Source organism: Gossypium arboreum, chromosome 2 (assembly GCF_025698485.1).
Source record: "Gossypium arboreum isolate Shixiya-1 chromosome 2, ASM2569848v2, whole genome shotgun sequence".
NCBI lineage: Eukaryota > Viridiplantae > Streptophyta > Magnoliopsida > Malvales > Malvaceae > Gossypium > Gossypium arboreum.
The window spans coordinates 29765596-29778887 of NC_069071.1; the positions used below are offsets into that span (position 1 = coordinate 29765596).

The 13292-nt window shown below is 37.1% G+C and overlaps 1 protein-coding gene across 1 annotated transcript; it reads right to left on the reverse strand.

The window, feature by feature from the left end:
- Positions 1-260: 260 nt before the first annotated feature.
- LOC108474674 (beta-fructofuranosidase, insoluble isoenzyme CWINV1-like) lies at positions 261-2937 on the reverse strand. The gene is made up of 7 exons (XM_017776667.2): positions 2712-2937; positions 2573-2581; positions 1622-2484; positions 1387-1545; positions 1061-1299; positions 876-966; positions 261-579 (listed from the first exon to the last, which is right to left on the reverse strand). The coding sequence occupies exons 1-7, from the start codon at positions 2890-2892 to the stop codon at positions 400-402; spliced, it is 1722 nt and encodes a 573-aa protein (XP_017632156.1). The 5' UTR covers positions 2893-2937; the 3' UTR covers positions 261-399.
- Positions 2938-13292: the final 10355 nt, after the last annotated feature.

Genomic DNA, 13292 nt, shown 5'->3' on the forward strand with positions numbered 1-13292 from the left:
CCGACAAAAATTTGTTTGGCAATTGAATAATCGACCAATACATCTTAATTAAGGCTTTCTTAATGTTGCATCATGTATTTTTTTTTTTGAAAGATCCATTATGTTAAAATATGTAAATTGCACCTCAAAAATATCAAAAATAATGTGTAATAATTTTTTTAAAATTTATTTCATGTTGGTTTTGTGATTCATGTTTGGTAAACATATTCAAAGATTATTTGTAAAGGAAAAAAAAAAAGAAAGAAAGAAAAGCATATAGATTTATAGTAAAAATGGTTTGGGTTAACATGAATGAGTTTCTGCATATGAAATTATTGTAATAATAGATCCATAAAAAAGTGATAGATGGGTAAGCTCAGATAAAATCATCCTCTCTATAAGTTTCTGGAACCAAGAAATTCAATTGATTATGGCTTTCTTCATGCTCCAAGCATTCAACTTTGCAATCTTCACGGCTTCACTTCCATTGTTGAAAACAAACAAGTGGGCTGTGTTATTAATTGCCAATGTGGGATAAACTCTAGCTGACATACATGCTTTGCCACCCCCACCAAAGCTCTCCACTATTGAATGATCAATCTGTAAAAAAAAAAAAAAAAGTGACTTGATTTTCAAAAAAATGATCCCATTTTCCAAACCCGGAAAGTTTGGGGTTCTGCAAAAGTCCAATCCCTTTTTTCAACAATGGTGTCCCCAAGTTTTCCACTTGATGATGATAGGGGGCCTAGTGCCATATTTGTTATACCTCTTTCACCATAGGCGTATACATATTTGTTAAATGAAAGAGACATGAACAAGTGTAATTACGGATGGAGTACAAAGTGCTCAAGTACTTTAGTGTTTGCTATATACAAAAGTAATATAAATGAACTCACCAAACTCCTCAATGACAAGCTTTGATGAAGAGGGTCCACATCCAAGAAAGCCCCATAGGTGGTCTTGTCATTGGCTTGGTTTAGGGAGGATCTGTCGACACAAAAACAGAGAAGTTGAGGTTTTGGCAAGCATGGGTGCAATTTGAAAAGGTTTGAAAATGGTTGAGTGTGTAGGTGGGACCGACCTGCTTTGGTCACTGCACATGAGCACCACGTATTTGTTTTGGCCCTTGAATATTCTAAAGAAGACCGCCGTGTTCTCAGTTAAGCCTTTTGAAGCTAAAACTAGCAACCCAAATGGACCAACACCGCCTTTCACTGATGCACCCTTTTGGCTGCATAGTAGCTGTGGATTGGTCCAGCTTGGGTTTAACACTTCAGCTTTCTCAAAGTCAGATATCTTGAATGAAATGTCAACATCTGCCTGTATCAACACGAAATTCAAAGAGGATTAAACATTGGGTTTGTGGAGGAAATTTACATGTTGACTTCAGCATTTTTTTTCTTTTACCTGTGAAGCAGTAACCCCAGAAACTTCAACAACCGATCCTCCCTTGAGCAATCTGCTGGGTAAGCTTACGTGGTTTGTTCGTAGCTTTTGTATTTCTACTACCGGCCACTGCATCAATTGTTTTCCAGATTTATCCAGCCAAACTTGCCTAGGAATTGCCTGCAAAGTCAACGTCTCATCACATCTTTACAAGATTTATCAGCAGACCAAGTTACTTTAAAAAAAAAAAACTTACGTGAACTCCTGCCCATCCTTTCTTGATATCATCAGCGACGCTGGATGATTCGTTCAACCAACCGCATAAGATTCTCCTGTTTTTGATACTGTCTAAGAATGTCTTGGAAGCATAATATTTTCCATAATCATATCTCAAACCTGAATCATTCTCTACGGATCCCTTGTCTGGTATATAGATGTCCTTCAAGTTATCATATGAGCCAATAGTGTAAAGATCATGCTTTGTGTCATCTAAGCTTATCTTAAGGACATGCTTGACATATGGACCATTAAGAGAAGTGTCGACACCGTTTTTGCCACTGACAGGAACGGGGTAAAAGTCAGGGCATTCCCACATCCCGGTGTCTTTGGCTGAATGCAAAGGCATAGGGGCTTGGACCCAATTCACAAAGTCTTTGCTTTTGTAAAGGATGACTAGGCCCTGGCGGTTAATCTTGCTTCCAATGATTACCCTCCATTTCTTGTCAGGGCCTAACCAAGCAGTGGTGGGATCTCTGAAAGAACTTGCATTAATCTGGTTTTGGGCAGTGGGTTGCATCAAAGGGTTCTTTGGTGACTTCACCCATTCTCTGAGGTAAGGATCGGATAGATTCTTGGGGACGGCAAGATTCTGGACTTGGCTGTTTTTTGTGTCAATTCCGGTGTAAAGCATGGCTGGTTTGCCCCCGGGGAGGATTGTGGCTGAACCAGACCAACAACCATTAATATCAGATGGTTGGGAGGGAAAGATAGCTGGCTCATGAGGGGTCCAATTCACAAGATCTTTTGATGTAGAGTGAGCCCAGACAATGTTGCCCCACACTGCACCTTTTGGATTGTATTGGTAGAATAGATGATAAAGTCCCTTGTAAACCATAACCCCTGTAAAAAAAATTAGCTGAGCAGTAATTTAGGCATTTAAAATATATTATCTAAAAATATCATATGAATCTAGGAATAAGGCACTAACCATTAGGATCTGTTCATCAAAAGGCAGCCATTTCCAAATGACATGGAACCGGAAGACACAAAGTTAGACATACAATTTAGAAAAAAAAAAAGACAAAACTTGAGCACGATATAATAAAGTTAGACATATATGTATATACCATTTATCCAGTTCTTGGGAGGTTGAAAATGAAAGCCAGTTCTGTAAGGTTGATCTGTAGATGCAGCAGATTGAACAGTTTGGAGGTTTCTGTAAACATGGTGTGAAGCTTCAAGTTCCACAATCCCATGGCTAAGAAAGAGAGCAAAGAACAAAAACAACCCAACACAAGAGTTAGCCATGTTGTGCAAAAGTGGATGAGAACTAAAGCCTTCAATTATCAAAGGTATATTTATAGAAGGAGAAATGCATAATTTGGATAAGTTTTAATATTTTTTTAATATAATAAAAGAAAGAAAATTCAAAGCTTCCATCAAAAAGGTTTGTTGGGAGAAATAAGAAAGAAATTGCTGACATTTCCACACTATATTTTATGTAGAAATAAGAAAAAGGACATCAAGTTGTGACTAATATTATTGTGGAAATTTATTTCCGTTTAATATTCTCATTCTACACTACTCACTGTTTCATCGGTTGACTATATGATTCAAAGATTGCAACCATATTTTGATCAAAAATCAATTACATTATCAATTTGTGTAGCACTTAGTTTAAGTCTAAACCAATGGTGGGAGATTTAGTTCAATCTTTGGTCTTGGTCAGCTGAGAAAAATACCCACGTTTCAAATCTTCCTACAATAAGAGGAGGTGCATACCTTGAAGTATTTAGACAAGTTTATTCTATTACAATTATTCAATACTTGTTTCTTCCTTGAATTTATAACTCAACTCAATTGTAAATATATATTTTAACATAAAATATTTTCGTTCACCCACATCACGACATTAACTCATGACTAATGACAATACTATGATGAATAATTATTGTATATTTTGTATTATTAATCTGGTATATTTATGTGTTTCAATCTTATTTTACACACATATCGTAAATATTTCATGTATTATTATGATTAATTAGTTTCAAGTTATACTATATATTCATTATTTATTGGACGTTATTTTTAACATACATCTATATTCTAAATCAGTAATTTTACGGATAGAATTTCTAAAAAAAAAAAAATATCCTAAGCCATTGCACTCCCTATTATTTTCTATTTAACCCGAAATAAGAAAAGAATTCCAATCTAAAAAGTAAATATAGAGTTGAAGTACTATAAAACAATGTTAATGTTTGTAGTTAAAATGAAATTAATTTCAGGTTTTTTGGTTGCATAAAATTCTATGGGATAAGGCTATTTATTTCTCGTGATTGTGTATGGTGCCTGGGTATTACACGTGATAAATAACATCGACAACCCACCAACTTTCCAATTAACATAAATACTTTTATATTTGACCTTTCTTTCTTTTCTTAAAGTTGATATGCATGGAAAACACGACTGCATAATTTTTATTTGAGCTTGAATTTCTCGTAATTTCATAGTTTAAACTAAAATTATATTCTTTGGATTTCAAACATTTATGTTATCTTATACTCTCATATTTTCAAGTAGTATTTAGATGTTAAAATATAAGGTAATTTTAAAATCTAAATGGAATTTGAAATTTTGGATAAATTTATATTCTATTTTATTATTTCAATTTAATTTTATCGCTGATATCCGTAATTAAAAAGTTTTTCGATTTTTTGTTAGTTGTTTTCTCTTTTTTTTTTCTTGACTCTTTCTTTCTCATTTATAGAGAAATGGTCACTATGTAAGTTTTTTCTTTCTTGGGTTTTTCTTGTTTTCTAGAGTTTTTAGGGATAAAATGGGCAATTTGTAGGTTTTTTCTAAGGTTTTTCTTTCCTTTCTTGTTTTTAGGTTTTATTTTGATTTTGTTTCTTGAATATTCTAATTTAATTTTTACTATTGACTAGGAGATAAAATATAGATATTCTATTTATCTGGATTCATTTTATTGCCAATTCCTATTTTGGGGTTGATTGGTTTGGGGTGATTAAAGTTTGATATTATGGATGAACTAAAGATTAAATTGGAGGTCTCCAAAGGGGATCTAGAGAAGGCTACTCAATTTACGTTGACTGGTAAGATCCATGCATCAAAGGTGTTCAATAAAAGAGGAGTTCAAGGAGTGAAGCAAAGTATGTGGTCTTCTAAACATCTTATGGAAGTTAGAGATCTAGGTGATAATAGATATGGTCTTTCTTTCTCAAAACAAGGAGTCATGGAGGCGACTATTGAGAATGGCCCTTGGACTGTTATGAGGTACTGCTTGATTCTTCAAAAATGGGAGGTTGAAAAGGCGATTCAGGAGATTAATTTCTCTAAAGTTAATATTTGGGTACAACTATAGACTCTTCCCTTAGAAAGGTTGACTATGGGCAATGCTAATGTAAGAGCCCAAATTTGACCGAGCTTAAATAAAACAAAAGAAAATAAGTAAATAAATATTTATTTTAAACAGTCCATTAAAGGTCCAGGTTACAAAGCCCAAAACAATGGGGCCCAACGTCTAAACATAATGGACAGACCCAAACCCCACATCAGACCTGTGACAGCCCAAAATTGACCCTAGTCGGGAAGTGGTTTCGGGACCGCTAAACCGAGTCACCAAAATGTTTGAATGTAATATTTATTGTCTAGAATATGTAATTATGAATGTGTGAAAATTTCAAGTTCCGATTTAGCCGATTGCATGTGAATTCAGTTAGTAGGACTTGTGTGACACTTTTGAAAAGTGAAAGGCTAATCTATAAGGACCTAATAGTGCATGTAGTCAAAGGGGAGGACTTGCATGTCAAATTCCCCCAAGTTGTAGTGGCGGCCATGACAAGGAATCATGGGCTAAACATGTCATGAAACATGTTTTGTTGGTGCATTAGGGAGAAACAATAAACAAATAAGTATGGGTAATAAAGAAAGAAAAAAAATAATGTGTGTGTGAGTGAAACCCCCATTGCCGTGCATTGTGGAAGAGAAAAGAAAAAAATTGTTCATCCATCTTTTCATTCTCTCTTGACCGAAAATACTAGAGGAAGGAAGGAATTTTGCTTCATGTTTGTTTTGGAAGAGGATTAGGAAGAGGTTGGCTATACTTGCATCAAGATTAAGGTATGTTTGAGGTTGTGCCATGAGATTCATGCATGTTTTTAGTTGCTAGCTTGATGTTCTTGGTAGCCCATGGTTCAAATCTTTGCTATGTCATGGGAATGAAATTCGCCAAAGTAAATGTGGTGTTAATGCCATTGCATGCTAAATATCAAGCTTGATAATGATACATGTGATGGGGATTGAGGACTCTTAGATTTTCTTTTAGCATTTTTGAATGAGATACTAAGTTCTTTGTTTAATCATGACCAAAATTATGGCGTTGTGATGTATTCGCCATGGTACATCCATAAGTGTGATTTATGCTCATTGCATGGAAAGTAAGATTTGTGTATTGAAATTTTGTTCATGTTTAGTTACAATCAACTTGAGATTCGGCTCTAGCATATATATATGTATATATGTTTGCACACGATGTATTGGTCGACATATATGCTATTTCAAGGTGTATATTTGCTTGTGATGATGTCTCGATTATGAAGTAAATGAGAGATGTGTATTGAGCTACGGTATGTAATGCGTTAGTAGTAAAATGTATGCTGTTTTTGTGTGGTATTAAGTGTATAATTGGCCTCAACATGGACATGTATATTCGCCACATGAGGGGAAATTGGTGTGCATGCATTCAGTTAGAGGCAAGCATATTGATGCCTATTCTTGGCTTAGAAAATTCGCTAAGAGGAATATTAACTAATGTGTTGAGTTCGATTCATGATTTCGTACATATGCGACTTTGATGCCTAATGAGTATATATATTGGCTAAGTATCTTGAATTCCTCTTCGATGCTCAAATGATAAAACCAATTTATTTGTTAAATTAAGCTCAAGAGCAAAGGGAGCTAAATCGATAAGGGAAGGAAAAGTCGTCGAATAGCCGTCGAAATCGTTCGACCACGTCCGAGGTAAGTTCTTGAGTAATAGAGCTTAAATTCTGAATTGATTAGATCATGTTTAAAGCAAATTAAAATCATGCTCTTTGTGTGTGGCTATTGAGCGAAATTTCAAGTGTAAAAGTGCCTTGTGTTTGAGTTTTGCTATTGAAAATGAAATACTGAATGTGTCATAATTTATTGATAATTGTGCTCGATTATTGAATGATGTCCGGGCTAAGTCCCAAGGCTTTGTGCTAAGTGACTATATCCGGACTAGGATCCGAAGGCATTCGTGCGAGTTAATAAATCCGGGCTAAGCCGAAGGCATTGTGCAAGTTACTAAACCGGGTTAAGTCCCGAAGGCATTCGTGCGAGTCGCTATAACCGGGCTTCGTCCCGAAGGCATTTGAGCGAGTCGTTATATCCGGTTAAATTCCGAAGGTACGTGATTCTAGAATAAGCGATCTTGCTGTAAAATTTCAGTTAATGCGCTTGAAAAAATTCCAGCAATGAGGTATGTTCATATGAGCTTGAATTAGTTGATTCCTTGAATAATATTCGCTCGATCGAGTAATGAGTTTCCGGTATTTGACTAAGGTGATCCCTTATGTATGAACATAGGGGTTGGAATGTGAAATGAGTATGATATTGAGAATTTGTGCATATGAAATTATCCGTTAGCTTTATGAATGCTATGCTTTTGTTGTGCTGGAATTTCTTGCTCAAACTTACTAAGCATAAATTGCTTACTCCGTTTTCTCTGCTTCTCTGTTTTATAGATTTTGCTCGTTAGCTATCGGATTCGGGATCATTGAAGTCAAGTCATCCACACTATCAAAGCCTCCATTTTGGTATAATTTTGGTTGAACTTTGAAATGGCATGTATAGGACTACCCTTTTGTTGAAGGTCATGTACCTTTCGGTTTTGTGTAAACTTGGATAGCCATGCGAAAATGGCTTATATCGTTTTTGTATAGTACTATAATCGTTTGTATGTCGATCATTATGAGGTATGGAATTGTTTTGAAACGATTAGCCATTGGAATGGTTAATCATGATCACACTTTGTGCTATGTATGCAAAAAGGGGCAATTGAATCATGGAAATCATGAAATAGGTAAAGCCTACCTTAAAGACAGATGCTGACTGCAGCAGTGATGTGGATGTGAAAAATCACTAAAAATAGTAGGAATGGTATTAAATAGTGAATAAATTATGTAAATGAACCTTGATGAGTCTACTTTAATATGGAAGAAACGAAACTGTCATAGGTGTTACATGTTAAGAGATATTAAAGTTCTTGTGAAACAGGGCCAGAACGGTTTCTGGATCCCCTGTTCCGACTTTGGAAATTCATTTTAAATTAACCAGAGATAATTAGGAGTCATGTCATATATGTATAGATTCCTCTCTGAGTCTAGTTTCTATAGAAACAAACGTCATCAGTATTAAAGCCCTGTACAAGGAGATATTCAATTCGTAACACACAAAGGTCAGTGTAGTCAAACCCTGGGATAGGGGAGACTTTAACTAATAAACTGTACTAATTGGCTTGACCAAAAATTCTAGAAACAAATATGTAGATGGACATATAAGTCTAGTTTCAGGGAAAAATTACGAAACAAATTTTCGAGCTCTGAAACTCAAGATATGATTTTTAAGGCGACAGTGATGCAGTAACCAGCTTGTCTGGAAATTTCTAAATGGACTGTGAAAATAGTTAAGTCTGTGTGCACCTTGTGTTCGATTCCGGTAACGGACTCGGGTACGGGGTGTTACAATTTTATTGGTATCAGAGCTACGGTTTAGTCGATTCTAGGACTACCGTAATGCGTTTGGGTCTAGCTATATGTGACAGCCCAAAATTGACCCTAGTCGGAAAGTGGTTTCGGGACCACAAAACCGAGTCATAAAAATAATTAATTGTTATATTCTATGCTTATTGTGTGTGTACATGCACATGTGGAAGTCTCATTCTCTAATTTTACCAATTGTATGAGAAATTATTAAATAGGGATCAATGTGAGGCATGGTGAAATATGATAGGCTAATTTTAAATGGCTTATTAGTGCATGTTAACACAAAGGTGGACTTGCATGTCAAATTGCCCAATTTATTAATGGTGGTCGGCCAAGATGGGATATTGATGGGCAATATATATGTTTAATTAGATTTTAATAATAAGGAATGGGTCATTGGAGATAAAATAATGTTAGTAAAAGAAGAAAAAGAAAAGAAAAAAAAAAAGAATGCTCATCTTTTCTCCATTGCCGTGACTTGAAGGAGGAGGAAGAATGGAATTCTTTGGTTCATGATTTGGCTTGGATGATGCTTAGGAAGAGGTAAGCACTTTGAAATCCTTGGAAATTTAGGTATAAATGAGGTGATTAGTTCAAGTTCTACTCATTTCATGGATTAAATTTTGTTGTTTGGAGGTTTGATATTCGGCCAAGTAGTTGAAGCTCTTGGTGCATATGTTTTTTTTTCTTTTGAAGGTTGAAATTGGTTTGTTCATAAGGGGGGGCGAATGTGGCCATCGAAGGGTCTTAATGAACAATATATGTAGCTTGGGTTTATAACATTCGGTTAAGGAATGTTGTGTGCTAGCAAGTTTGGTTTAATACTAGATGTAAACCACTTTGTATTTGATGAATTGAAGAAAATAGTGAAGGGCAAATTAAAAAGATGTTGAATGAATTTTGGCTTAGTTGAGCTTAAGCATTCGGTCAATTATGGGCATTGTTGTAACCTAATTGTAATTTGCAACTCTTAATTTTGAGATGTGAAGCTATGCTAGAAGAGAAAAGAAAATTCGCCAAGTGTTCATGGGAGGAAACTATGTGCTTGAAAGAATAAAAGTGACACTATAATTGATAGTATAGGTATTCGCCATTCAATCAAGTGTATAGGTGATGTTAGATCAAATTTAGCACATTCGGCTATATAAGTATACCCATTTATGATATTGCCTTCGATTGTATAAAATTGACTAAAATGGGTAATTAGTAAGGGTGGTTACCTAATATACGAATATGTATATGTGTATGTATGATTGGATTATTGATAGTATGGTAATTGCATAAGGCTATTAGCCGAATAGCTAAAACGTAAGGTAGTAAGATAAAATTTTACCATGTCGTTCGTAGGTCATAAGATCATTAAAATGTGGATACCAATATATGTACCAAAGCGGTTGAATGAGTTAATTTATTTGTTTAAGCTCAAGATCCTAAAGGAGAGCGTCCAACAAGGGAAATCGAAGATCATCGAGTAGCCGACTTGGAATTATTTACCCAAAGACAAGGTAAGTCATTAAGCACATATGTTTGATATTGCTTAAATGATTGGAAAATCTATGCAATTGTGTTTAATGGAATGCTATATATATGTATAAATGAAATTGTATGTGTATGGAATGAGGATAATTGTTGAATGTAAAAGAAATAGTGGAATGTGTAGAAAGTTTGCTTTCGGCACTATGTGTGCGGGCAATACGTGTGTATGGTGACGAGATTGGCACTAAGTGTGCGTGCTGGAAATATATGGCACTAAGTGTGCGTGCTGGAAATATATGGCACTAAGTGTGCGTGCTGGAAATATTTGGCACTAAGTGTGCAAGCTGGAAAAATACGGCACTGGGTGTGCGAGTTCGGAGGGTATGGCACTGTGTGTGCGAGCTTAAATTACGTGGCACTAAGTGTGCGAAATCGAGTGGTAAGCATTGTGTGTGCGTACTCTATATATATGGAGGGTGTGTCTCCATTGAATTGAGTATGGACAGCGAATCGGGTAAGTACCTCGAGCTCATGACGAATAGAGAGTTCGTTCATGCTTGGGGATTGAAATTGGTAAGCCTTAAATCTACGTGATGATTGAAATGTGTATGGTTGTGCTGGAAAATGAGTTAATGTGTAAAAATGCTTCGATTATCTTGTTGTGTAGAATATGAAATGTGGATGTATGAATTGGTACGAGATTGGACCGAAAGGTCAGAGGTATTATGGTATAGATTCGATATGGACGAGTACCTAGCCTCATTTGTTGTACATGTAGTAGTAACTTTATCGATGGATTGATTAATGCTTATGACTTACTGAGTTGTAAACTCACTCGGTGTTTTCTTGTCACCCATTTTAGGTCTCTCGGACTCGTATTGTTTGCGTGATCGGGACCGTCGCTGAAGTCATCACAACGGCTGAAATCTTGTGGTATTGTTTTTGTTGTTGTAGAACATTTGGCATGTATAGGCTATTATATTTTGTCGGATTGTGGGTTGTAAACTTTAAGCCATGCGAAAATGGCCTATGTGGTCGTCGAGTGGGATGCTAGAGCCTATAGCCACGAGTCTTAGAAACTCTAATTTTGATAAGGTGTTCATAATTTGTGTCATGTATGATGGATGATTAAGGCCAAGGGAAAATTCATGAAATTGGCATAGTCTACTGCAGTAACTGTTGCGGACAGCAGCAGTGAGATGAGACTGAAAAATCACTAAAAATAGTAGAAGTAGAATTAAATAGTGAGTAAATTATGGAACTGAACCTTGATGAATCTATTTTTATAGGGACGAAACGAAACGACCATATGAGCAGTATACTGAGAAATATTAAAGTTCTCGTGAGACAGGTCCAGAACGGTTTCTGGGTCCCCTGTCGCGACTTTGAAAATTTACCATAAATTATCCAGAAAGAATTAGGAGTCACGCCTTGTATGTACAGATTCCATTTTGAGTCTAGTTTCATTAGAAACAAACGGCACCAGTATTAAAGCCCTGTACAGGGAGATATTCAAGTTGTAACGCGCCAAGGTCAGAGCAGTCGATCCCTGTAACATGGGTGACTTTAACTAATAAACTGTACTAATTGGCCCAACCAAAAATTCTAAAAATAAATCCATGGATGGGTATATGAGTCTAAATTCAGGGAAAATTTACGAAACCAGTTTCCGAGTTTTGAAACTCGAGATATGATTTTTAAGGCGACGGTGATGCAGTTCTCCAGCCTGACTGGAAATGTCAAATTGGTTGGTATCTTGAGAGGATTTGGCCGTTAACCCCTCGTGTCCGTCACCGGCGTCGGTCATGAGTTAGGGGTGTTACACTATACATGCCATTTTATGTGATTATTTGATAGTGTGGTGATTTCTGACGTTTGAATTTGTGTTTATTATAGTAATGGATCCCGATCCCAACCGAAAGCGATAGGCGATGATGTGGAGAGTGTGGCGCTGCTCCGCACAAGGGACAGCGCCAGCGGACTCTCAACCTGTTGCTAGCAATCCGAATGATGAGGCTAGGCAAGCCTTTTATAGCGTGATGAATGATTGGTTCAACCAATACATTCGAACTAATACGGCTGTTCCACAACCTCCATTCCCAACAAACACAGCCCCCATACCTACAATGCCTCCGGTAACTGACCAAATAAGGTCGAATAAGCCCCCAGTTGATAGAATCCGAAAACATGGGGCTACTGAATTTAAAGCTACGGATAGCGACGATGCCGAGCAAGCTGAATTTTGGTTGGACAACACTATCCGGGTACTCGATGAGCTATCTTGTACACCCGATGAATGCCTAAAGTGTGCTATCTCCTTGCTACGTGATTCTGCCTACTATTGGTGGAGCACTCTGACTTCTGTTGTGCCCCGAGAGCAAGTAAATTGGGAGTTTTTCCAAACTGAGTTTCGGAAAAAGTATATCAGTCAGAGATTTGTTGATCAAAAACGGAAGGAATTTCTTGAGCTTAAGCAAGGTTCTATGTCAGTTACTGATTACGAGCGAAGATTTGTTAGACTTAGTAGATACGCTCGGGAATGTGTTTCGTCCGAGGCTGTCATGTGTAAACGCTTTGAGGATGGGCTGAATGAAGACATAAAAATGTTCGTTGGCATTCTTGAAATACGAGAGTTCGTAGTACTTGTTGAGCGAGCTTGTAAAGCCTAAGAGCTTAGAAAAGAAAAACAAAAAGTTTATGTGGGAACTGGAGAGTTTCGAAAAAGATCCTCGGGAAAGTCTCTTCAACATGCATCGAAGAAATTTAGAGATGATGTGGGCCGGTCTAGAGGCGCCGGCCTTTTTAGACGAGATCGTGATCGACCCCTGGGTACACGAGGCACTTGATGCCGCCGTGTTGGGAATGAACGTCGAGACGAACGGAGTGTCGACATTGTGGCAAATGGCATTCGGAAGTCGAGGTTCCGTGACCGCTCTGTTACAAGTGCGGATCGGTCGACCACTTTATTAAAGATTGCCCGAGGTTGTGCGAGCAGAATACAAATCGAGTGGGAAACCGGTGCTACCACCGCCGAGGTAGACCATCCGAAATACGGCAATGCTAGTGGTGGTCGAGAGGATCTAGAGATGTTACGACCGGATCCGAGGCTCGCGCTCTGCTAGGGCTTATGCTATACGCCAAGCGTGAGGATGCTTCCTCGCCGATGTTATTACCGGTACTTTCACTCTCTTTGATACTAATGTGATTGCTTTGATTGACCCCGGTTCTACTCATTCTTATATATGCGAAACCTTAGCATCCAAAGAAGACTTTACCTATTGAGTCTACTGGAGTTCGTAATTCGGGTGTCAAATCCTTGGGTCGTTACGTGTTGGTCGACAAAGTGTGTAAGAAATGTCCCCTAGTAATTCGAGGTTCCTGTTTTCCGGCGGACTTGATGCTTTTGCCATTCGATGA